Source organism: Rhea pennata, chromosome 13 (assembly GCF_028389875.1).
Source record: "Rhea pennata isolate bPtePen1 chromosome 13, bPtePen1.pri, whole genome shotgun sequence".
NCBI classification, from domain to species: domain Eukaryota; kingdom Metazoa; phylum Chordata; class Aves; order Rheiformes; family Rheidae; genus Rhea; species Rhea pennata.
Genome location: NC_084675.1, coordinates 19,924,622 through 19,951,268, shown reverse-complemented (window position 1 = coordinate 19,951,268; position 26,647 = coordinate 19,924,622). Strand labels below are relative to the sequence as shown.

The 26,647-nt window shown below is 39.7% G+C and overlaps 1 protein-coding gene and 2 long non-coding RNA genes across 4 annotated transcripts in view; 2 read left to right on the top strand and 1 right to left on the bottom strand.

Annotated features, from left to right (window-relative positions):
- LOC134146135 (uncharacterized) overlaps positions 1 to 6,870 on the top strand; it is a 73,983-nt gene extending 67,113 nt beyond the window's left edge. The window contains exon 4 of the long non-coding RNA XR_009959787.1: positions 6,734 to 6,870. This is a non-coding gene — a long non-coding RNA (uncharacterized LOC134146135). The remainder of the gene's footprint in view (positions 1 to 6,733) is intronic.
- Positions 6,871 to 12,983: 6,113 nt separating this feature from the next.
- LOC134146134 (uncharacterized) lies at positions 12,984 to 21,049 on the top strand. Of its 2 annotated transcripts, none has more exons than XR_009959786.1 (5): positions 12,984 to 13,057; positions 13,532 to 13,640; positions 14,761 to 14,926; positions 19,041 to 19,169; positions 20,937 to 21,049. It is a non-coding gene; the product is annotated as an uncharacterized LOC134146134 (long non-coding RNA). The 2 variants fall into 2 exon arrangements; XR_009959785.1 differs by having other exon boundaries at positions 18,920 to 19,169.
- A 7-nt stretch (positions 21,050 to 21,056) lies between these two features.
- CDH13 (cadherin 13) overlaps positions 21,057 to 26,647 on the bottom strand; it is a 480,777-nt gene continuing 475,186 nt past the window's right edge. The window contains exon 14 of the mRNA XM_062586342.1: positions 21,057 to 26,494. Coding sequence (XP_062442326.1) covers positions 26,487 to 26,494 — 8 coding nt within the window. The 3' untranslated portion in view covers positions 21,057 to 26,486. The remainder of the gene's footprint in view (positions 26,495 to 26,647) is intronic.

Below are 26,647 nucleotides of genomic sequence, written 5' to 3'. Positions count from 1 at the left end.
CACAAAGACAAGAACGCTTACAGGAATGAAGCTTGATTATTGTATACTGAGAGAATGGCAAAGGTTTTCACCTGGTAGCAGCAACTTGCACCTTGGGGGAAGTGCTATAGTGTCTTCTGGCTGGAGACAGAAGATGGATAAAATTTCTAATATGGTCTAATTCACAAAAAAATGATGACAATTGTGCATAGGGTAGAAATACAGTGGAAACTGGGTGTCACTGAAGGTAAGGACAGCAGGAATTTCATTATGTAACTCCAGGGCCAGAGGGGAAGCAAAAATAAATATTATCCAAGTAGTTGTGTTCCATAGGTGTTCAAATACATACTGGATGATCAGAGAGCTGCAGTGTGTGTTATAGTATTGCATTCACTTTCAGATGCTGGTTATAGACTGGGGAATTTATATATATATATATATAAAAAAAAAAAAAAAAAAAAAAAGGCTGTTCTCTCTTATCAACAGAAAGAAGTTATAATAAAAAGGGCCAGAGATCTGAGTGGGTAAGCTTTTAAGGAAATTAGGTGCAAATTTATCGGCTTATCTGTGTAATGAGCTTGGAATGAGAGGAGAATGAAATAAAGTAAGAGAAGTCTGGCGCGAGGTGAAGATTTGCCAGCATGGGGACATGATCTGCACCTTCACGTGGTTGCACTGTGTGCAGTACCGGTGTCACTAGGCAACATTTCTTGCGGCTCTGGGCAAGTTAATTCCCATCACCCTTTTAATTTTCATCCCGAAGATGTTCCCAAAGGTCTCCGGGCTGTTTGCAAGAACATTTTGACTTTATTAGGAATTTGAACCAAGGGTGGTAGCGCTCTCCAAGGCAGTGAGCGTCGATATGAGAAATGAAGATGCCCCATGGGGGCTGCGGGAAAGACAACTCTGAAGTGGAATCAACAGTGCGAATACTTTTATCTAGCTGTACCAAAATGAGGGACGCTGAACAAATGCAAAGCCAATACTTCACTGTAAAAATTAGAGCTCCAAAGACCAAGAGAAGATATAATGAACAAAAGAATTTTTGAGAAGGTTGTGTGTAAATGTGTGGTCTTTGAAGGACATTTTTTTAATGCTCACTAATACAAACATGGTCTTGTGTTGTTTCATTGATGTGACTGGAGAGCATACATGCGGAATACCACACTTTGTCATGTGTGTATATATGCATTTACGTAGGCCACAGGTCTGTAGGTTATTTAATGTAATACAAGACAGTGAAAATGTAGCGAGCACAAAATTTTATAAGAGGAAATTACATCAACAATTAGCATAATTAGTGGCAGAAAACAGCAAGTGAGTGGCATTCATAGGGGAAGTCAGGTCAGTATCTGAAGGCATTTGAGACGCAACAAATGCGAGGATAATAATAGCTAATATAATTTTCTTAGAGAATATGCTTGAATGTGAAAAAAGTGATGTCTTTGGGGCAGATTCAAACCTAGCATAAATTGCTGTACCTCCAATGCTTCAGAAGAACTATGACATCCGGTATCAGCTAGAGAATCTGTCTAAAATTGCACTGAAAGTAGCATATGAAAAGAAAAACAAGACATCTTGCTATACAAACACACCCAAATCAAAGAAATGTTATGATCAAATATTTAGAAATTTAAACTTGCTGCCAAAACATGGCTCATTAAAGCAGTGATTAAAGAACCTGATTTGCAGGCACAGTGGTAGGATCTGAAACTGATCCATTTCATATTTTGTACAAATATTTTTGTGATGCTTTATTGCTTGAAGCCAAAATTTGTATTAAATTGCATTAAAAATGCCCCCAAAAGTGAGTTACCAAAACATTTTCTTTTCCAGAAAATTAAAACGTCAACAAAAAGTGATGAAAAATATATAAATTTGCTCATATCAAATGTCACTCGAATATTTTTTTCCATTTTGAAAATCTGGAAAAACTTTCTGACAGTATGGCAAAACTATCAAAGACGTCGCTACTTTCCCAAAACATTCAGTATTCAAAGAAAAAGCCGTTTATCATAGAAAACACACTGTATAACAAAGTTACAATCTCTAATTAATACAGAAGATTTTCACTGTGCATTGAATCCCAAATTTGGACTTATCAGACAGAAAGGTAATTAAGGATAAAGCTGCTGGAGATAAGTAACTGTTCAGCCATCTTCTGTGTGACATATGAAAATGTCTAAACATGACTGTGAGCAATTAATCCTCTGTAACTCGCACAATATGCATATTAGAACAGATCTAGTTCCGGGCTAATGAACACATGCTCGAGTTTTGAATCTGTACGTATAGTCAGCATCACGTTTCAAAGTTTGCTGTAGAGGATCTCCCGTAAAAGGTTAGCTCTGGAGACAAGAAAAATAGTATCTGCTGTTAAATTGTTTATTAGCACGAGAACTTCACCCAGAGGAAGAAATGATTGTTTATTGAAACAAGACCTTCAAGGGACTCTTTAATTATAAAACAGCTTGATTTTTTAAAGAAAATGACAGAGACAACAGAAAGAACAATTTACTATGGGTAGCAGGTTGAATATAGCTTGGGGGCCTATTAATCAGTCATGCATAAACAAGTATACTATAAAGAGAGTGCAGTAAACATACAGATAACACTGTTCCTGCGGAAGGATTCAAAGATACATTACCAGGTTTTCAAATGTATTTAACGGTTACATTATATTACATTAAGAAAAGCACAGAAATAGGTAAAGACATCAGTTCTCCAGCTCTGCAACCGTTAGAGAAAATAATGGCAGGTGCTGAGGGAAAGGGAGCACGTTAGCTACATGCCGTTGCCAGCGACAGAAGTCCCTTCTGGTGGTGGCACAGAGGCACCAAGCAAGGCTTCTGAGCGAGTGCTTTTGGGGGGTCACTTCCAGTTTCAAAGCCAGAGAGATAGCAACAGAGAACTTGGTCCTGAAGCTTTCTAGGAAGCAAGCACAGACCATGGCCATTAACATTCAAAAAAAAGGGGGGGGGGTGTCTGAAAATACGTATGAACTGCATAATCATGGAAGGAGAGTGCTTTCTGATTAAAATGGTGCACAACAATGTAATTAAAGAGAAATACAGAGGGGGCAGTGTTTTCCGTAGGTGAGCCCTTGGCGTGGATTGTCTAAATTACCGTTTGTGCTGGACCCAGCAGGGTTATCGGGTGGGCAGTGACAAGCCCTGGGGTCAGTACTGCAGTAACCCTTCACCACTTCGGGGAGATGCCCAAAGAGCTTTCCTTTACCCCGGAGCGTTTTTCTGAGAAATCAGAGCCTTCTGAATAACAGGATCTGTCTGATCTTGTCCCATACAGAAGGCAGCAGTTTTTCCTATTTGTTTTTGTTGTTGTTGTTGTTTTTTTAGTTAAGCAGACAAGCAGGACAGTGAGAAGGGGTATCTAGAGCCTGTTACTGGAGAGATGAGCTTGGGTGACATAACCAGTGTGAGCATGGTTATCTCAGCGTTCAGATATCCCAGATATTTTTTGATCTGGTTCTACAGTGTTGATGTTGGTGATGGATAATATTCAGGTTAGTATCATTAAGGGAATAGAACTTGGCTGCCAACATTAACCCAGAGTGTTAGTAAGTACGTTGAAATCTTTCTGCAAGGGATATTGCCAGCAGAAAAGAAATTTCCTGTGTAGCAGCGGATGACAAAGGACACAGAGAGCAACAATCTGATACTCAAGCTAGGATGTGTTTCTACTTGGAGATGGTTTTGCTGTAGCTATCAGCCAACTTAGGCAGCTAGGCTGATGGCTTTTAGTTGTCTGAAGTTGGACTGGGCTAGATCCCTCTCAGATAATTTTCTGAAAGGCAATAGAGGCACAGAAAAACGTCTGGCAACTCTCCTTTAATTAGTCACATTCACTGCAAAACCAGCACTAAAACTGAACAAATTCTGAGATTATTTGGCTTAAGTGCTGGCAGGTGAATGCTGAAAATACTGTTTTTGCATGAAGTTACACATTGTTCAATAAATCAAAGCAGACTAATGCAAATATTGGCACATGCAAACAATGTAACTGCAGGGGAGAGTACGCATAGATGTCAAGTTCTGCGGCTAAATATAAAAATAAGTAAAGATTTCTCTTGGTCCTCCCAAATACACTAGTGTCTTTCCTTTTCCAAAGCCTGATAGAGTTTTGAACGCAGCGACCAGCTCACTGGCAATGGTCTTTACCCTCTCTCCTGCTTGAATTTTAGCTGCTCTGTTTGCAGCATCTCCGAATGAAATTGGAGCATTTTACCTCATTAATCACTGTTAGGAAACACCACGTTTTATTCACCCTGAACACAGAGTCTGATCTCCGTCATTAACTGCTATCTGCTACTTTGTGATAAAGTTATCCTCAGGCTTCCTCTCCCCAAGTCAAGTAAAGATGTCAAAATGACATTGTTAAAATTGGAAAGACTGTTTTATCATTTGGATCCCTGGAATCACAGAGGCTGGATTTAAATTTAGGTGGGCTAGGCTGTTTCCAAGCTGCAGCTTGGTGGTGTTTGTCAGTGATCATAGCGACAGCACCCCCAATTTCACTGTTCTACTTTGCCTTATTTTGAGGTCAAATCCATTGAAAGGATTTTCAGGATAGGCCTTATAGCCTGAGAGCCCAAACCAACCAGAGAGACCTGTAGTATAGCTAGGTGTATCCTAGTGGCCTGTTAAACATGCTGTTTTCATTGCCAGTAAGAGACCAAAGGCCACCAGGCTTCACCTTAGCCCAGGACTTCTCTTATTTCCTTTAGCTGCAGAGCAATCAGGTAGCTCAAGTCTAACAGCAAAAAATAAATGGTTACGTGGTTATTGCATGACTGCAGGACTTGTTTGCTACCCTTCATCCTCAGCCTTGTTTGTTCTTATATCACTAAATTGTGAGATCTAATGTTTATCTGGCATTGCTGAGTGATGCATATGTGGCAGAAGTCCATCAAACAACCCCTATAAAGCAAAAGGCTGTAGTTTAGGATGAAAGTACCTGCCTTTGGGAAAACTGGCACAAGACAATGTTAAAGTAGCTATAAGCCAACCTCGAAACAGCATCATTGACCTCATGGACCTCCCTGTGGTGGGATGGGAGAGCAGGGTGCTGACACCCACCTTGACGCCAAGCTATGTACTGTCTTTTCCTTGATTTTAATTGGAATAGTAATATATTCTTGCATGCATATATAAAGTGTTTTCCTTTTTTACTCATAGAAAAATGTTGAATGTAACAACTAGAAGGGCCTTCCAGCATCCTCCTTCCATGTCTCTTGTTCCTGCAAACATATGCAATGTCTTTTATTAAACTTGCATGTTCCTTCTTGGTGATGGCTAGATTTTATGAGGCTTTTTTGAGCACCTCTATAAAGAGGGATTCTATTTTGTTTTTCAAATGTTCATTGTAACCAAGAGCTGTTTCCTGATAGGAGCAAGGTGGGGCTCGTACATGACCAGGACTGGGTACCTCCACCACAGTTCTGAGGTTCTCCTTGCTTCTCTGAAGTTAGATACCAACTTATGTGGCAGGAGTAGGCCTCTGGGTACCATAGGTGAACTCGCGTAGGGATTGTGCACAGTGCTCTAAGGCTTCAGCATTGATGCTCTCCTGCTGCAGCACCTCCTGAGAGTTAATGAAGATTAGATCTCATCTAGATATATAGCTCCAACGCATTGCAACTTCCTTAATAAATTTTAGGATAGACTTCAGTGCAGAATTACAGTGTAGGTCTCTAGCCATTAAAAAATGAATTATTGTTACCGACGTAACTCAGCAGCAGAGCACCCTGACAGCAATGGCCTGAGATAATTCCCCCAAAGATTAGTCTCTGTTCCTGGAAGATAAGTGCTCTTCCTTGTTTCCTTATGTTGGATTTTTATGTAGTGCCTTGTGTAGCACTGCACCATTTTCATTTGCATGTACTGTGCAGTATTGTATCGACAATATCAGAGAAGGTATTATATCACACCTAATTTGGGAAGACTTGGTGAAGGTTATCTCCACCTGAAGCAAAGATACCACTGGGATGGGTATAAAGCTGCTAGAATAATTTCTAATGAATAATGTATTAAACAATTTTACTCCCCTTCTCCTTCCTTCTCGGTACATGAATAGTTTGGGATATTTTTAAAGAAAAAAAGAACAATTTAATATTGAAGCTAGACTATACATAACAGTTTGTAACAGATGGCAGATCTAGAAGCAGATTTTAGTCTGGTTAGATTCTTTAAATAGTCAGATATTCCCTAATATTATTTGCTGGTAACTTCTGATCTGTTGGTCGTTATGTGTGATTGCTATAGGCCTCTGACATTCTGGTTTCAAGCAATTTTGTTTGAATGCTCAATTACCTGTTGTTATTTTTCCTCCCAAAATGACTAAAGGTGAATCATAGCATCGCATGTTTTGGACCTTTTACTTTTCATTTTCAAGATGAAATTTAGTTTATGCCAGCAAGCTGAAGTGCTGATTGCTTTGATATTCCTCCTCTTCCTTACTTTTTTTTTAAGCTATCAGAAACACAACACAAAATGGGCAAGAGCTGAATTCTTTTGCAGTATGAGCTTTAGTTTATAGTGATCTTTATAATGCTTACCTACATGTGCGTAGAAAACTAAAAATGAGTTCCAGGGCTTAAAGAGAGAAAATACCTATGGAGAATACTTACTAAAATCTTCACAAATGCACTACAGCAATAGAAATTCAATAGTGTGTAGAAATCTAGAACATCCTAACTTTTATACCAGTCTTCCTTTTTTTTTAATTATCTTTTTAGGATGCCATTTTGCCAGCTGTGAGGAAGGATGTGGTCGCCTGAGCCTTTAGTGTCTTGGGAGGTGACAGATGTGGGCTGAACATTCAAAGCAATCTTTTACGTGCTCAGCCAGAGATTGGTTTCGGTGGCAATAGACCTATAAGGTAACATGTTCCCTTTCCAGAGTAGAATTCTCTAGAAATGTTTTAAATTTACAGTTTTAAATTCTCTTCAGAGAGAGAGGAAAAAAAAAAAAAAGAGAGAGAAGAAAAGCTCATCTCTGCTACTGATTTTGTGAAGCTTGTTCAAATATAATAACCTAATTGATAACAAGTAGCTGTAATTTTCTTAGAGAAAGACATGAAGATAATGGTCTTCAAAGAAGTAAGTAAATACATTTTCATGATACCTTCCCACTCTAGTACTCTCACCTTTGTTTCATTAGTGGCAATTTCACAGCAGTCTCTCCTCCTTTAGGTTGTTCTCCTTGTTTAAAAAAGCAGATCTAAAATTGCTAATTGCACCTATCCTGGGATGCGTGTGGTATAGTTCATAAAAAAGAGATTGATTCAATTAACATAATGTGCAGACAAAGCTCATAACGTTTGAGCCCAACGCACAGAGCGGATGCATGCTAAAACTTCTGGTGCTTTTTTTGTAAGCAGAAGGGTAAATCATTTGTGTGGTATCTAAAGAGCAGGACCTAATGCACAATTAATTGAACGTTCCTGCTTAACCTTACTCAGGGCTGGCTTTGCTACTGTTTGTTATGAAAATGCTTTAGTATATTTGGCAGGAAGTCCCACTGATTTCACAGATGAAACCAGCTGCATGTGTCCAAAACTAGATGATTTAGCGAGACAGTAGTAGCTGATTGTATATTGTACAATCTCCTAGATTCTCTGGGGCAATTAGAAATGCTAACCTGTTACCCTGGTAACTGAAAAATTTGCCAGAACTTGAAACCTCTGATCTCTTTCGATAAGACAACAGCATTTACAAATTTTTGTCATTCATCTTACTGTATTTGTGCTGCTGAATTGCAGCAGGTACCTACTTCTCAGTGGAAAAGATCTCAGATGACTGTAGAGCTAATAAATAATGGCAGTGGTGTGGAACAGAGGTTGCAAAATTTCACTTGTGGAGCACTGCTGAGCTGTACAGAGCTGGCTAATTGTAAGACAGTTGGTCACTCCCTTTATTTCTAGCTGCTATTATTTCACCAAAAGGCAGCTAAACACATTAAATGCTCTAATAGCTCCAGAGAAAAGTAAAACCATAGCAGGTACAAAAGGGTGCTTTGGCTAACAGAGGAGGTAACAGGTAGTTGGACACAGAGAAATTAGAAGTAAAGTAAAAATTGTTAACCGTAAGACAAACAGCGTGCATAGGGAAGCCAGGATCATCCACCATCACTTAGCTATAGACTTTGTCTCCAATCATTAGTCTTGACATATGCTCCAGTGACTATTAAAAGCTCCTAGTTAGTGTTCTGGGTTCTGCTCATCCTCTTTTCCTTTCAGCAGATACGGGATTTGTGCAGAGCCCTGGCTCACATCCTTATGAATGAATTCTATGCAGGTAGCTTCGTTATTGCCTGATTTTCTTACCCTAGTAGGGAAAGAATCACCTCCAAACCAAGGTGCTAATTGCATCGTTGACTCTGCAACACAGCGAGTAATTTATTTCACGTACTCTTCCTCGTAACTAGCAGTAACTAATGACTTTTGGTGACCATTAAGCTACGTCTGATGTTAACTGGCAAACTCGGTGAAATGCCTCCATATGTCCTTAGCTCTCTGAACTCCTGCAGTCTGAAACTAGATTACACTTTTATCTTCAGAAGGAAGTTCCATATAACAACATTTATTTTTCTTACAAATGTCCATGAAAAGGCTGAAATACTTCATCCCAGCTGTGCCATGGTTTCATTTACTCCTTAAAAAAAGTCGTCTTTGTGAGGATTTAATCTAATATTTTTTTCCAGAAGCACAGTTTGTTTGCACATAGATTCAGAGATGCAAAACTCTGAGGAGTTTTTTGGTTGTGTAGGATGTTTTTTGTTTTGTTTTTTGGTCTGATTTTTTTCCATTTCATTTGGCTCATGGCAAGGCAACTAATTAGTTTTAGGCAAATTAATCTTCAAGTGACACTAGGAGGTGGGAAGTTAATTCTCACTCATTCCTTGTTTCTTTATGACTATCTAATCATTTGTGAATACTGTCAGGGTTATGTTCTAGAAAGGCAACTCAGCATGGGGTTAAGCAGTGCCCCAGCAGAGGAAGAAGAGTAGAAGATTTGCATATTTGACAGGCGTACAGCTGCCTTGAGATTGTCATTCTCCAGTTTTCATTTCTGTCCTGTTGGTATTGTAAATTATTAATCAAACAATGATTACCTATACAATCCCCTAAATTTCCAAAGAGCTTTGTTAATATGAACTAAGACACCTGTCATGTGCTCAAGAGAAGTTACGATCTCGGAGCCAGGTTTTCCCTTGCGTTATGCATGCTTGCTCATGAATCAAGGCGTTTGGCACACGAGGTAAAGCATAATTTGGTTGTGAATTAAATACAACATAGAAATACTTGTGATACAGGTTTGGATACGACTTTCTAAGAACTCAGGAAGAAATGCCGACTCAGGTAGTCATAAAGAATCTGTACCATGGAGGAAAAAAGGGGAAAGAAAATCCTGTAGGCAGCGTGTTGTAAAGGGCAAAACTGAAAGCTGATAATAAGGAAAAAGTAAATAAAATTCTGGGGAAGAACAAAGAGGTACAGAGATATTTGTGGAAGAAATGAAGTCAATGAGGCAAATATTTTGTAAAGACCTGTATGAGAATGTTTGAATTTCAGGGCTATCTAATATAAGAAACAAGTATTCCTGGAGGACAGGCAATGTCACTAGATCACTGAAAGAGGAAGGTATGCTCAATTGCAACAGCTGAAATTCTCTGAAGAGAAGAAAGATGAAGCCAGAGAGGTAGGATTGGAAAAGATTTACATTATTTCATCTTTCTGATTTACAGTTACTGAAGTTGTATATTATCTGCAGGCAATATAGCACAAGCATTAGAGATAGTCAGATGTGTTTAGTGACTAGCAGATATAAGACCCCTGACAGCTCAGGTACACTAGTTACAGTCAGAATGGAGAATTGGGAGGGGAAATACCACCATATAAGATTAATTTCCCCCAAAGATTATTGGAAAATATCTGTTCTAATTTTTGCCAAAAAATGGGATGTATTTGGTTTATTTGAACTTTTCTAGGGAAATATGTGAATTTTCAAAACCCAAACCATTATTTTATGTTGATCCACATCAACCTTTACATCTGAAAAAGCAAAATTAAAAAGTATTTTTGCTCTCTTCTTCACTTGTGACCTTTCTGAGAAGAAAATGAAAGTGTGGCCAGTGTTGAGACTCCAAAGGAATAGGATTCCTATCCGTGCCAAAGATAGCCAAAGGGATCTACAGCTCTAAAGCTCACTTTTGTCTGAATGCAAATTTGAAAAAAGTAGAAATATAAACAGAGAAAAAGGAGCAAGACAGATCAAAATGATAGAGTTCGTATACAAATCTTTCCCCTTTGTCCTATTTTCAGGTAGGACCCTTAGGGTCTCTCTGAGTCCAACAACTGACTTCTTTGTTAGCAACAAATTCTGCCTTAAGTCCCTCTGAGGTTAAGTACTATCTTCTTCCCATCACCTCTAAAACTTGCCTTTGTGCCAGCTCCCTGCCCAAGCAGACTCTTGCTGCAGATTTCTGGCTTTCTGCCTGCTTTCCCCACATTATCCTCCAGAAGCTTGTTTTACACATTAATTTTTTGAAGTTCAGTTACTGTAAAAGAAGTAACAACCTGCATTCTTGCCAGAGGGTCCCACCTTGGCCTAAGTGAGGTGGACATAAGCAAAAAGCCTTCCTCCCATCTGCCCACTGCAGCCTGTCTAGCAGAACAGAGTGTGCAAATCAGACACCACCCACCTGAGAGACCTCTGGGTGCCTGTTCCCCCCTACCCCAGGTTTTTAAACCAGTACGAAATGAATAGCTGGAATATTTTCCTTTAAAAAAAGGGCAAATTAACCAATAAAAGTTTCTGTCACTATTTATATTTAATTAGTAATAAATTTGGCTGTTGGTTTGGTGAACAATGAGGGAAACTGGATTTTCAGTGATGAAGGAAAAACAGCTGAGGCTCCAGATATAGCAACTAGTATTAACTAGAACAAGTGAGAAGGTAATTAATCTTCAAACTCATCAATATTACTGAGACTTGAAGATAGACCCTAGAAACAAAACAAGAAGCAGGGAGTGGCTTATTCTGTGCCATTCTGCTATGATCCATCCCAGGCACAATTTAGTTTTCAAATGGTGTATATCCAACCAATTTCACTACCTTCTCCTCTTCATGTTAAAATCAAAGCAATTTAGCTTTCTGGGAGGAAAAAAAAAAGCACACTATCTTGATGGTTTCTTAAGAGATCTCTTCTCACAGTTATATAGGTATCTTAGGAAGGAAATTGATGCATCTTCCTTTCTTCTTTGCATGTTCTTGGTACCACAAGCTGTGCACAGCATGCTTTCAATTAATTTAAACTAACTTTCCATCTGCTCCAGCAAATGTAGGATTTCAGTGAAAGACAGTATGATGGAGCGGCATGAAATACGCTAATAGCAAACACTAATGTGATAGCCAGTCTTCTGTGGAAAATGTAATATCCATAGTGCACTCTTTTTACTCCGTATTAAAGGCTCACTTTAGTGAAAAATGATTATTGTTTTCAATATTTGCCTAATCAAGATGGGAGACTAAAATTTTAGTGAAGGAGATAGAGATTTACATTATATAGAACATGGTAATTTGAAGAACAGGATGTATCAGATCGATTCATTTTTAATTGCCACTTTCATCAAGCTTTATGTTATGGAATTATTTCATTATGTTTCTACACTTAAAACAAAAGAACACAAATGCTGCATATGATTAGAACATGGAAAGCTCTGGCTTTGTTATCAGTTTGATCAGAATACTGTGTATTTTTCAGATATTCTATTTTTTTCCCCCAACAAATTAAAGTTCCAACAAAGGTATTCAAATTAGAAGAGCCAAGGCCACCACAAAACAGCTACAATGACTACATTCAAGTAATGACACAGACTAAATTATAGTAACTGTGTACAATAAAAGCCTTTTGCTGCTAAATGTATGCACTTTACAGACATTACTGTAGTCCTTTGTGTGTGTTTTTAGTATAAAGTAGAAACCTAACTTTGATTCTGGCACCAGCCTTTTAAGCAATAGCCATTTAAAGCATAGTGGTAATTAAATTCTACCTGCAGCCCAATCTTGCTCCCTATTGAACTCTTGAGAATAGGGTTATGGTCTTCTTTCCCAACTTAAATTAGCATGTCAATTCGCAAAGTGAAATTTATTCTGGATCCTGGTTCCTCCTCCCTATATATCTCATGTAAAGTGCTGTATTTTTAACCCTAGTTTCACCACTTCAACTGATCAGATAAACACAAATCAAAATTCTAGGCTCAGTGACATACACAGGGAAGTATGGTGGCAGCAGTGGTGTGAACAACAGCAGGCAAAAGATAAAAACTTACTGTTCATATTCAACACCTCACACCCAACACTGCTTGCACTTTGAAGTAGTGTTTCATAGAGAATAATTCCGTATAAGATGCATTACTTTGTACAGATCCACAAAAAGTCATGTGGTATCTCCATGGCAATTATGTGCCTGAGTCCAAAACTGCAGTAAAGCCTGAGAAGTTTCTCAGCTGCTACAGTCTGTAGGTACCACCTCTTTCTAGATTAAATTCCTCAAGCTTTGGCAAATTTTTTTATGGACCTGCTTGGAAGCTTTTCATTCTCAGCAAGGCTGAGCAAGAGCTGAATTGCAGATGTCCTTAGAGCCTGCCTATACACCAAGCAGCGGACGGAGGAATGAGTCCCTCAAATGGAGAACATGAACATGGTATTTCTGCTTCTCTCTAGGAGAATTTAAGCATCTAGGCCTAATCTCTAGTATCTCACAGCATCAATTTGTGGGAAATTTGGGAGGCCAAACTTTTGCTAGCCAAAGCTGTTCCATTTTGCAGAGAAAAATTAAATATTTCTAGGGCCAAGATGATACCTGAGTAGAAGCTGTTTAATTTTCTTTGATTCCTTTTTGGTTTGCCAGAAACAAATCCAAAGAAAGATGAGAGAAGTCTGTCAGAGAGCTCCTTTTCTTTATTGGATATTCTTTCATTGTAGTAGTTGTTGCAATGACAGAAGGATATAAAACAGAGAAGACTTGGAAGTCTTTCATCTGAACAACTGATGCAGGTGAGGATGAAAAAATGAGCATGCTTTTTGGACACACAATAAAATTATTCTTCACTGATCTTTAACAAAAGGCTTGTGTGTCCAAGTTCCTGTCCATTTTCCCAATTATGTCAGATGATCTAATAAGAAGTATAAACTTTCCCTGGAGACCTCCCCTCCCTACTGTTTTACAGGACACTTATGTAGCTACGGCAGCTAATGTCTTAGGGAATTTGTATGCTCAGCCTGAAACCCTTGTCAGAGATGTGATTAGACAAGCTTAATTAGAGCTGGCATGACAAAATATATGTCTGCAAACCTGCACAGTTCTGCCCAGAAAGGCACTTCCAAAGGGCTCTGACTGCTGTGTTAGCCATACTCATTTTTCAATAGTATATACAACACTGTATAATGTTTAACAACCATCATGTGTTTTTCCAGTTGGGACTGCTTCATGCACAAGTTGACCATTTACTTAATCTCATTTGTTGTTAGATTACAACAGGTGCAATTGCACAGTGGGAGGAAAGAAGAAAATGAGATGCATCCTTAAAAAAACACTATCCAGAAGTGACAGATTAAGCTACTTGAAATGAAGGCAATGGTGAGTGAGTTTGGGGATGTTTTACTTTATGCCAAAGTTAGATCAGTGGCTGAAAAATGATCATGTGGCCCATCAAAGACGTAACTCCAAAATGAGATGGAGACAGAACAGAGGATGCGTAACAGAGGTAAGAGACCAAACATGCTTCAAGGCATGGAATATTTCCACTGGTGTGTGTATTTCTTTGTCTAGGATGCAGAGTAAAAGTCCCTTACATACTCAACTGCAGAGATCAGGTTCTATATTTGTAGCCTGCAGGTTCCAAATTACGTATCAATCCTTGTTACTGAGGGGAAGATGTCTTTGTTACGGCACTAATTGCACTTCTGAGCATGGTCCTGTAAGCATCAAGTCCTATATCTTCATCTCGTACAAGATGACAGTCCTGTCCTTAGACCTATTCCTGGTTTATTACATGTGTCAGCCAGAATTACACATCATGTTCCACAAAATGCAGTGTCTGCAAACATTCACTGCTATGTGTGGGTGAGTGTAAGCACACAGAGATTAAGCAGTATTTTGTTCAGATGTGTGTCTCTGACAAAGAAAACAGAGATTCTCACACGCATACAAACATAGATGTATGTACTTGTATCTGCTGTACCCAGGGCCTAGTATCAGCATAGGATCTAGCTATTCTAGACTATCCTAACGTTTGATAGCTGTAGCAACTGCCTGTTAAGCTGGGAAACTGTTCCTGGCTGTGATGAAAGAGAGACTTTAATTAATAGCAATTTCAGTGGTTTCTGTGTTGTTAAAACAATGGTATCATTTTGTTGGAAGTCATATCTTGAATACTAACTCAGATATTGCTGTTAATAGTAATTATGTTTTTATAATAAACAATAACATATATTTATAATGTTGTAATTTAATATACCCATTTGAGGTAAATTACCTGGATCCCTTATGTGGCTTTCCTACATGTTTCTTAGCAGCCTAATTTGAAATAATCCATATATATGTGTGTGTGTGTATACATACATATGAACACACACATCTATATATAAATACATAAAGGCAGCTGCTCATGACTGGAAAGTTGTGTAAATCATGAAGCTCCAGATACAGTTCAGAAGTTAAGTTTGTCTAATATTTGTCTATAATACCGCCCGGGCAGGAGCGATGCAGATGCCGTGAAGATTATCCGTAAAGGCGGTCAAATCGAACGGTCTGGCACTGGCTCTTACCGCCCAGGGGAAGCTTCTCCAGGAAAAGGCGGTAGTTGCTCTGCATTAATACACTCCGGGGAGCCTGTTCCTCTCGAGGTGCCGTAGCGTGGATCCGTGAGTAACAGCTGGGCTTTTCAGGGCTGCATGTCATTCCTGGACCACTAGCTTCATATAGATGTGGTGTAATCTGCAGTAGGCTGGTGGCAGTAGAAGTTTATTTATAATGCAGGCATTGATTTAAAAAGTATGACGCTTTTTTCATGCCTTTAGAAGTTAAAATCTAGCTTTGTCATCTAAAAAGATTGACTATCATTATTAAATGTTTAAGGTATTTCATTGTTACAAGAACTTATTTTTGCGTGCACTTTACCATTTCCTTTGTTCAGCTTAATTTCTTTACAGTTTCTTATTTTAAAAAATTCAAATCTTTTCTACATGATTATATTACCTCAGAGGTAATTAAGCACCTGGCAGATATAAGTCATGACATTGGAATTCAGTGTCAGGCGAATCAGAATTGCAATAAATTAGTGTTTCTTTTCTAAAATCTTCTTTGAAGTACTAAGCTTTTTGTATTTTAATTTGGTGCTCTTGTTTTATTTTTTTCTTGGTTTAGGAAGACTAGTTTTAAATGAGTAAACAGGCTTTCAAGACCCATGGTAGTTCTTAACTAAGGTGCAAAAATGATGCTAAAATATGCAGTGAGAATTGAGTGTCAGTTTGAGAACACGTTCCCCATTGAACAAGTGCCTGTTGTTTCCTGTAAACTCGAGGTTATTGTTAATACACTGTTAACAGGATCCCAGGAGTTTCCATGCAGTTCATTTCGCACTTGGACATTGCAGTGTTTGCAACAATTCACAGGGTTCGGAAATGTCCAGGAGACTTTGGCAGGGACAACCAAGCAAAATGCTAATGAAGCAAACAGAAGAGAAGCCTGAGCCAGGCTTAGACTGTTGCCAGCTTCCATCAGCACCACACAATGTTGACATGAAAAAAGGACTTCTTTCATCTCCTACAGCCATAAGCCAAGGGGGGTTTTATTTATTTATTAACAGAGAAATAACAGAACGAAATACAAAGGAGGGCTTGAAAGAAACCTGTTGCGTTAGGCCAGCGACATCTCTCTCAAATGAATGAGTATCCGTGAATGGGTTTTGATTCGTAACACAGCTGTATAATACAATGATCTACCAGTCAGATCAGGGCTTGTCCTGCTGCAAAGTAATTTACAGCTCTACAAACGGGGAGAAAAAAACTAGTGACTCAAAGCCACTATCTGATTTATAAATTTATGGTGTAAGTGGCATTAATTGTAAAAATGACATGTAAGGTGTAAAGCAATGGGAAGTCAGAAAACTGGACTTCCAAAAAATCTTATGTTAGTCACACATCAGATCCTAAGACGATCTTAGACTTTTGCTTTACTTCTGATTGGTATATTGAACTCCGCGGTGCCATTATATAATGAAAGACTGATCTCGAAAGGGCAGAAATCGGAGCAAAAAACTAGGATGGCTTGTGAAATTCCCACCAAGGTATATGACTAGACCCAGAATTTTAGGAAAAGTGTTCATGAGCTCCCAAATGCCATCAAACTTCAGTTTGGTTTTGAATCCAGTCTCCTCCTGCATTTGGGTGTAAACAACCATTTTAAACAAATCTTTGTTTGGAACAAGGCCCTCTGCTCCTGAACAGTTTGTGTGATGTGTTGGAAAGTGAGTAGTGAGTGTTCACAGTCTCAACTCATGATGTGGCGTCCTACTTCGAAACAGGTTAGCTTTTGGACTGAGTGATGATTTAATAAAGCAAAAGAGGCCAGCAGGCTCTTTGGATTGCATTTCCTTGGAGATTTGGCATTCTTCTTTCTTCTCGATTACCAGAATGGCAGCATTTCGTAAAAGTCTGGTTTGCACGTGGTAAACCTCCTCTGGTAAACCTCAGAAGAAACTGGGCTGCTCGTGGGAGCTGTTAAGGAATCGGTGTCCTTTTGCAAGAACAAACTAACAGGGATCTCCCAAAGGGAAAGGGTTTCCAGAACTGAGGAGCTCAGCAGGCTCAGCAGTTTCTGTCACACTTTCTAGTCTTAGGATGTTTCAAATTTATGTAATGGAAAGAAGCAGAGAGCCAAGAATTGGTCTTTTCAGAAACAAAGTGAAAGCTGAACGTCTTATGGGGATGAGTAATGTCTCAGTCTATTCTCTCTCTTCAAACCATTTTTCCAGATTTCATGAAAACCCACATTATTTTCTTCTTTTTAGTTCAGGTTTCCTTTGAAACTAAAACGAGTAAATAAAAAAAAGGCTCCTCAGCAAAATCCTAAAGCAGCATATATAAAAGAAAAAAATCACCTGCCAGGCTAATGGAGATGACTGCCTGGTCATCTCCACCCTATCTGCTGGCCCCACTTCCACCTCTTTAAAAAGATCTTTGATTCACCCCAATTCCCATATTAATTAGTAGGTAATATAGTTTAATTGCATAGTGCTAATTTTTTTCCCAATGAAATGAGCTCTTAATGAGTATTCACTATTGAACACCAAATTAAAAAAATAAATAGCTGCTGCTGCTTTGTGTGTGTAGTGAAACACATCACCTCAGTTGTGTGAGTGTGGCCACACACACTTTTTTTTTTTTTTTTTTAAAAAAAAACAATTTAAATTGAACAATGCGTCCATTCCGTTTGTGTATTATTTATCTTTGTTATAAGCAAGTTACAGCTCCGCTGGAGGCTGGGCCCTGCCCAGGTGCCCCACGGCCGTGGGGCTGCGGTTGCCTACCGGCCCCGGGCCCCCGCTCCGCCCGGGAGCGCGCGGGCGCTGGGCACCGAGGCTTTGCAAACCTTGCCGGACGTCGTGCCCGGTCTAGTTCTTGCACGATGTAGCTACAGCCACCGCTTGAACATGTGAATTTTACTGCACTGAAGCCCAAATCTTTGCTTCAGTCTCAGTCTCTCCTGACATGAGTTATTCTAGTCCCTGTGCTGTGCCATTTCTGCTGCGCTCTCGCTGCCCTATTCGTGATCACCTTATGAACCAAGAATCCCTCGTCTTGGGCTTTTCTCTTCTGCATTCCACGCTACGAAAAGCTGAATATTTGTTAATTGAGGCACCTCTTGTCTGGAGGTTTTGCTTAATATGAAGGATAATGACAATTAAACTACCTTGAGATGCAGGAAACATTTGGGCATGTATTAGCTCATGGCAGCTTTAAACAAAAGAATTGGTTTACATTTATATAATCATTTTATTACTCAGAGGGAGAAAAGGTTCCTGCGCTCAGGCGCCTGACATTTTAGTGATGCTGGTAGGAGTTAGGTGTTCAAATGCCACCAAAGGCTTAACTCCCTTGGTGCTCACCAAGTCAATAACATGCTGCAACCCCGAGGCAGGTTACAGTCCCTACTTTATAGATACTGGGAAAGTGTCTTGCAGCACTGTTGCTCTTCTACAGCTGATCAAATAGCACAAAGAATGAGACACAGCTGAGGTGACGGTTTATTTATTTGTGTACAAAAGGGCTGTGTTTTTCTTTTTTGTCCCCCCCCCCCCTTTTTTTTTCCTTTTGGCCATTGCCACATCTGGGCTAGTCTCATATTATCTTGCCGTTGTCCCTCACAGAGCAATTCTGGTGAGGGGGAGGCTGGCAAGGCACCTGGAACGGCAACGCTACTCCGGGATGAAATTCAAAGTGCGATAACGTGTAAACAACGATGGTCATATTTATAAAAGCCGAAAGTTTAAAACAAAACAAAAGAAAAAGTTAGTGGCATAAAGATTTAGTCCAGCTGTGTGTATATACTGTCTACTTATGGTTCATTAGGCTTCTGATAAACCGATGTATGTATGTGCTCACTTTGGAAAGCTAATGCTAAGGGAGTTTTTTTTTTTTTTTAAAAAAAAAAAAAGAAAGAAAAGAGTACTAAGAAAAGCTGTTGATGAACATCCTCCACTCTAAATCAATTTGGTATTGTAATTGTATTGCAGAGCATTGTTTATAAGTAACATATTAATTACAGTGTCCAGCTATAGCTTTTCATACTGAATGTTCAGCATGCCTTGCAGGAAACAAGTACTGTAAATGCTTTTGCTCTTCTTGTGCTGGAAGGCAGATCATTCAAAAGCATATCCAGCCACATCGCTGGTGGTGTCCCACAGCTGCACTTGGAAATGGTCAGGCATCGTATACCGCTGAAGCGTACTGGATTGAGTTGTTGCTGTACCTGCAGGACCAGGGAAGGTCGCCGTGTGCTGGTGGGGCTGAGCGCAGTCCGGCTGGAGGAGCGGTACTTCACTCGAGGAAACACATCCCGGTGGCTTATACAGCAGGAGCAGTGACCCTTGCTTTATTTCTGCAGGTAGGACGTTTGCACTGAGGCCAGAATGGGCTGTTCTGATTTATTATTGCAGGAGAAATATGTTAAAAGGGCTTGAACTGTGCAAAGTTACAGAGTTAACAGTAGACTGTGCAGCAGAAGGTGTGGTGTTAGATGATACCTGAGAAGGTTGAAAGGGCAAGATAGACCTTCTACCCCACTAAAAAAAAAAACATGCATTCAACGGTTTCCTCTCTGTTAACATTTCCGTGCTTATGATTTAACTTTGTACTGTTTCAAACACCTCTTTTAAGATCCACAGTACAGCGTTAGTTTAGGACAATGATCTCAGCTGAGACCAAAGGAAGTGACACTTTTTTTGCTGCGGCTTTTGGGTAATGACCTTTTGCTCAATTACACCACAAGTTTCGTGTATGCTGTTTCATCCTCTACTTATTATGGACCACATGAAAAGCCCTCGTTAGATTCAAAGGCTGCTAAAGTGTAGGCAAAGGCTGTGAAGTACAAGCCTATGGAGGTGGGTCCTGGGGAAAGCAAACTGCTGTAGATTGTGCTCAAACGCTTCCTTCTGGCACTGCCCTCCCTCCCCCAGCTTCCCACTTGTCTCAAATATGTAGTAAAAGAGATTTTTTTTTTTCCCCAGAGATATTCCGTGTATGCCACTTTAGCTAACTTCCTAGAAGCTCTAAAAACCAACTTGCGGGAATGTCAACAGGCGGTGGCTTCACGCTGGAGAAGGCATGTCCTGGCACAGAGGCAATGATGCATAGTGCTGCGGTGCAGGTTCCCCCAGGATCTTAATGCTCCCTCTCCTCCTGTTCTCTCTCCTGGCCTGGATTCCAGGCTCCTCCTTGTTATTTCACCTACTCGGCCCTTCTCCAATGTCTGGCAGTAGCTGGCAGCACTGAAACGTACACAAAACACCCCACTTCCTATTCTTAATTACAGGTTGAGAGAGCTCAGTTAAAAAAATAAAAGAGCAGTAGTAGCTTGCAAGTCCTGTTGCTGGGACAGTGCCATGCTGCAGAGCAATACCCTGGCAGCAGAGCCTGCCGTTCCGGTGCAGGAAGGTGTTCGAGCAGTGGGAGCTCATAGGCGCAACCTGGCCCAGAGGCGTGAACGAAATAAGGGCTCTAAATTTTGACATAAGAGGCTATGAGCAGCAACAAGCAGCAGCCCACATCTGCATGCACGCCTGTGCTGAGATGCTTCCCCAGGATTTAAGCACAGGGCGAGAGCACATCACTGCTGCAGACATAGCTTATGGCAGTACTTGCTGGTAAAAGCCATCGTAATCGGCCACGGCATCAGTGACTACTACCGAAGGTCAAAAAGGCAGTCCCATCGCTTCCCAAGATGGGCCTTGCTGATTGACAGTCATCCATCCTTTTTCTGTGTTGCTTTTTTTCTTTTTTTTTCTTTTTTTTTTTTTTTTTTTTTTTTTGGTGGACATTGCTTCTATTTAAGCAGAGCTGATGGTGGTAGGTGGGGAAGATGACAGATAAACAAGTGAAGCAGAAGGGGGAAGCACAACAAAAATCCATTAAAGCCTCTGCGTGCGAGCCAGCGTAGGGACAGCTGACCTGGATTTGGCTCAGTGCAACTCTTTGTAATGAGAATGGGACTTTAGAAAGTAAATCACTGCTGTTACCTGAACAGATGCCAAATAATCTGCTACTGCTTTCATGTGTAGTCAAATGTTATTTACCTCTCTAACCTCCTGATTCTCGCCCTATAACCATGTCATGATGATGATGATGAAAACCGTAATTTATCTCTTTCACTTAGAGCAAGATGGGAGGTGTTCTTGCTTCTGGCTCACTCCAGCCCTTTGACAGGCTCAAGGTCATTTTGGAGTCCTCCGCTCCTGCTGAATTGTTTCAGGAATGTCTACGCCCAGAAAAAAGGTAAAAGCCCATACATCCTTTATTTTTGAGCATTTCACAAATAAATTACAAGTTTCTTTTCAACCACGTCATAAATCAAAACGTTTATTTACACCTCAGAAACAGCAAGCAATTCAGCAACTAGGGCCCAAAGAAACGATTAACTGGAAAGGTAGCTGAATTAAGTATCTTCCTTTAAAATCAAACAAAATATTTTCGTTCTTGTTTGAACTTTTACTTAAAAAAAAAAGAAAAAGAAAATCATTAAAAAATACCTTGGTGATAACTTACTTACAGTGTTCATTATGGGACGAACATAATTTTATAGGAGACTTCTGTTTGAAATGGCAGCACCAACAAGCTTGTTTGTACTGACTTCACCATCATACTCTCGTTCTGCAACTCCAGGTAAGGTGTATAGGCGTAGACATATACACACACTCTGTCTTTACACTACATTCATTTAACCTCAAATCATAAAATACAGTTAATTATTGATGCAAAGAAGGGGTAGTGTAAGATTCAGTAGATGGATAAAAGTTTCCCAAACAGCTGTCCTGCTGAAAAAAAATGCAGTAATGCAGAATTCTGGCTCTACCCCCTTCCCCTTCTACTACTGATGACCTGCTGATACACAGATGACTAAAAATGAATCAGTAAACAATTACGTATATCTTCAAATGATATAAATTGTGTTAAAAGAGGGGACAGCTAAAGGTAGCATAAATACAACATGAGAATTGGAATAAGCTTGTGGGGGTCTTTTTGTTTGTTCGCTTTTTTTGATCATCACATTGATTGGGCATACGTAACATATGATTTCTTTAATTCAGGTACTCAGCTGTAACTCACGGAATGAACCTGCTTATTTCAAGTCTCCATGTTGTATTAGTCTCCCTCCATCTGCATATATTATATATATATTTATATATGTATGTGTATATCTCTATATATCTACATATATACACACACATAGCAATTGTGCAAGTAGTAACTTTCGCTGAGAATGTGTGAGTGAGTGTTTCCATTCCATTTGGACAGCTATAAATCAACTAGCATACATGGACATTTGGGTAGAAAAAACAGTGCAGGCCATGGGCTATGTGTTTTACACAGTCAGCCATATTTACTTTAAATGCATTTAAACTATTGTAATTGATACTACTGAAGTACTTACTTTGCATGTTAACTCTGAAGATTTTAGAATTATGAGAGAGAAATCTATGATTTATATTTTTGGTCACCATTGGACAGTGGTCTCTCTCTCTGACAACTGAGTTTCTAGAGCTACAGTAAGGGGAAGAAAGGACCATGGACACAGAGTTTTGCCCTAGACATGGTATTCTCAAGTTGATGTGACTCTTGTTAACAAACATTACTCCTCTTGTGTTTTTTCACTTTTTTTTTTTTTAATGAGGCATTATTAAGCCCACTCAGAAAGAAACTTGGCCTTTAGACACGTGGTGATATAAAGTGATTTGTGTACACAACTCTGCTCTGTCTCAAGTTGCATTGGTAGCAACTGAGAAGAAAATGGGCTGTTCCTCAACGTTTCTGAAAGGAAGTCATGCAAAGGAAAGATCAATGATGCAAAAGGTGTTACTATAACATAGGTCTGTCTTTCTTTCCCTTTAGAATGATAAAACATTTAAGCTAGATCCCTATAACTGAAGGTAAAAGTCCATAATTTAATAGAGGAGGTTTGTATTGCAGTTATCCCTAACTTAAATGGCTACACGAGAGACCAAGGGAAAATTATTTGTCCAGAGGCCGCAGTCATTTTAAATAAAGGTTAAACAGAACTGTACTGGATGCCTTAGAGCCATGATAAAGTGGTCAGTGAAGGAAGCGAGTCATCTGCGGGTAGCATCAGCTAGGCTGTATGCCCCAAAAGAGAGACTTGCAGCAATACATACGTACTCAGCGATCATCTTGTGATAAATGTTGCTGCTTTACTGTTCACAGCAGACCAGTGAAGAACAACGTGTGGGAGGTTTACATGAAAAATTTCATCTAAACATGACTGAATTTCAAACCATTTTAGTACTGGAGTTGTTCTTTGATTCATACCAGTGTAAATGAGATGAAGATAGGGCTCAGCAAGTGTATTAGCCAGTGTTTCACCATTCCCTAATTTTCCTTGCTACCTACTAGGAAATTCAGATCATTTCCCTTTATTTTAATCCTCAGACCTACAGTTACTGAAAAGTACATTAATAAATGCACATAGGCATATTGCAAGCACACACATGAGGTGTACAGACAGGGTTTCAATTAGCAAGTACACTACCAGTGATATTTTTACCTTACTAATAAAACTCCTCTTAGTGATTAACTTTGTGTTTCAAGAGCAGATACTGTTTTCAAATGAAATGAGTTTTTTTTTAAAAAAAAGTTTTATGCATGTTTGTTACAAAATGAAAAAAAAATCAAAAAAATTCACTGCCTTTCTGACAGCGCTGTATGCCTACAAAGATAGACTGAAATAAATGTTGTAGTGCCCAAAATAGCTAGGTAGAAATATGTGCTATGTTATAAAAATAGTAAGCTATGGCTGAACAAACATTAAACATAATTAATTAACTATTAAAAAAAAAAGAAAGACTGTAATGGCTCTGCTTTTTCATGCTATTGTGAAAGACTAAAAAATTATTGTAGCTCCTTTGTTTCAGGAAATGGGCATCATTTTTTTCCTGAGCCTGAACCTCCATGCTTCTCCAGGTAAGAAAACTCAAGTTCTTACGTGGCTCGTCACTTGTACAGTGCTACAGGACGTGGCATGATCACTTGTTGGAATGGGACAGAGAGAGAGGGAGAAACATTAACATGACAGCATAATTTTTCTTATGTATGCTTATGCAGCTGAGTGACAGCTCAGTCTGAAGCTAGAGATGTGTAGTAATAGTTGGGAGGCTTCAATTTGGGTGAAGAAATAAAGTGGCAAAGGTGAATGAAGGGTTTGCTGCTGATTCAGTTTCAACCATAATATTGACCTCTTCAGGTGTCAAAAGAACAATCTCTTGTCTTGGGCATGCATTTGTAGGAAACTAACCTTCCCGCTGTTGGTAGAGAGGATTTTTCTTTGCTCCTGGTTTTGGATGCCCTTGGACTGATCCCCCAAATGCTGTATGAGCCTTGGTTTAAACTAGAAAAGGGTACCTTTACGGGGTACTGATACAAATGGCCCTCATATCAGTGATGTCTTTCCAGAGATTGGCTAGGCAGAGGAAGAAAGCAAGAAAGAGAAAAATATTTGTGTAGGAGGATGATGTCATTTGTTTTATTCAAGATAGCGCATAGGTGCAATTCATCTTTGGGTGCCTTTGGATGCATTCATTAAATATTTATGTTGTTAAGCCTTTGTTGACTTTTGCTTTTGCAAACTGTGTGTGGAAATAATTGTATTTTTTAAAAATATGATTGTTGATGATAAAGCAGCAGCATATGACTATTACAAGGCATGGGGCAGAGCAAGAGAACTAGAAGCGTGCCCATGTTAACATTTGAGATCAGGCACTTCCCACTTAGGTGCCTGTGGCTGCCTAACAGTCCACTCCTGCAGCCCTTGCTCAGATGAAACTGCCACTAACCTCCACGTGCCACTTGGGCAATGCAAACACCTCGAGGAAGCTGAGAGGATCGTGGTCCAGGGGAGATTTCACTTGGTCAGGGCTGCAGGAGCTAAGCTGCAAGAGGAAAATAGGTATCAAGGCAGCTTATATATTACCAAGAAGTATACAAAATTAGGAAAGTTCTCAACAAAAATTAATTTTACTCTGTCACCACTGTTGTTATGATTCCTTTTGATTAAAAAAAGGACATGGTGTCATATTTGGTACAATACAGGAAGTCAGAGAAAAGCTATTGTACAGCAATTTTTAACCACCAACACACACTTAATATCTAGTGTAGCATTATGGAAAACTAAATGTATGTTTTGGATTTTTTTTAATGCTTCCAAAAAGCTTTACTATTGAAACATATATGCGATGTGGAAGATATGCTCATAATCTCACTGCAGTAAAGACAACATACAGTATGACTCATAAGTACTATAAAAATGCTAACTAAAGAATGCAGCTGCAAAGTTCTATTGCATAAGGAAGCTTTCTTGTTTCAACTTTAAATAAGCAATTTTATTAAAATATTCTAAGACACTTACCCTAGTTACTGGCAAGCTCTAATAAAAGCCACAGTCTGTCACTAGTATACTTTTTGTGTTAACTTTATAAAAATTTGGTGTGAGCTTTGATGGGTCATTTACAATTTATTAACAAGATGGTCACCTTGATACAGTTAGGTGGTTTTCTTTACCTTACATGCTCACAGAATTAAAAAAAGGATTCCTATTCATATGTAACGAACACCCTTTTTCCCCCATGTCTGCAAACAAGTGTGGTAACTTTACACGCACAAAGAAATGCTCTGGTTTACTCTTAACTGGAAACTGTGCGTACATGTGTATGTATGTATTTATATATATATATATATATATATATATTCAAATCAAGCTATATATAAATATAATGTGGGTGAATATATTTATATGCTAGGGCACCTGGTTTCCTCCTTGCACTTCGGTGTGTAAGGGCGGCCGAGGGAGACGCGGCGCTCCTGAGCGATGCCCTTGCCAGCCGGCCCGGCTCGTGTGCCCGGGCAGGGGCGCCGGGCACGCCGGGTTTAGCCCCCTTTCAAATCCAGCCCTGCACGTCCCGTCGGTTTTAGAGACGGACCCAGGCTGCTCAGCCTCCCGCGGCTGCACCTTAGAGGAAGGGGCAAGAAGCGACACCGCAGAGCCCCGGACCCGCTCGCCGCGGCGTCGCCCGGGCGGCTGTGCCGGGGCCACGGCTGCAGCCGGCTCTCTCCTTTCGGCCACGCTATAAACGGCAAATACAAGAGGTTTAGCCGTGCTAGAAGGGCTGCAAGTCACCCTGGGCCACGCTACTCCGCTCCGGCCCTCGCCGCGCTCCAGCTGAACGTTCTCAAAAAGCTAAACCTGTCGTATAACTTCTCCTCTTGCTATAAATATATATATATATATATACATACACTCATACATATACAAATACTAACCCACAGACAAAATATTTTCTGAACAGTTGAATAGCAACAAGTCAACAGATGATAGAAAAAAAAAATGGAGTCATTCTGCTTTCTGCTCCCCCAAGGTCACGTTTAGATGGCATGGTCTTTTAACATTCAGTGAAAACTCGCTAAACCTTACATCGTGCCAGAGAAATCCATTAATAAAGGAAAGTAAGGGTAGAGGCTGTCAAACACCGATGTATAGCCGGGCAGATTAAGTGAGGTTGCAAATTAAACTGGATCTGGAGCAACTGAGGCCTAGTAGTGAAGAACAGTAACTGTAAACTGCAGTCTTCCGCGCTGACGTTTTTCTTTTTTTCCCGTTGCCGTGGCAACTCGGTAGGACAGCTTCAAGTGTCACGAGTTCTTACAGACCTAAACGATGGGAAACGCGTGTGATTATTACTGCGCAGCTCACAGCATCTTTTAACTTTTTTTTTTTTCTCTCTCTCTCTCTCTCCAATCCAGTTGCTGATTGAGTGCATGCAAATTACTCAGCCATTCAACATGAATTATCCAGGTTGAGGA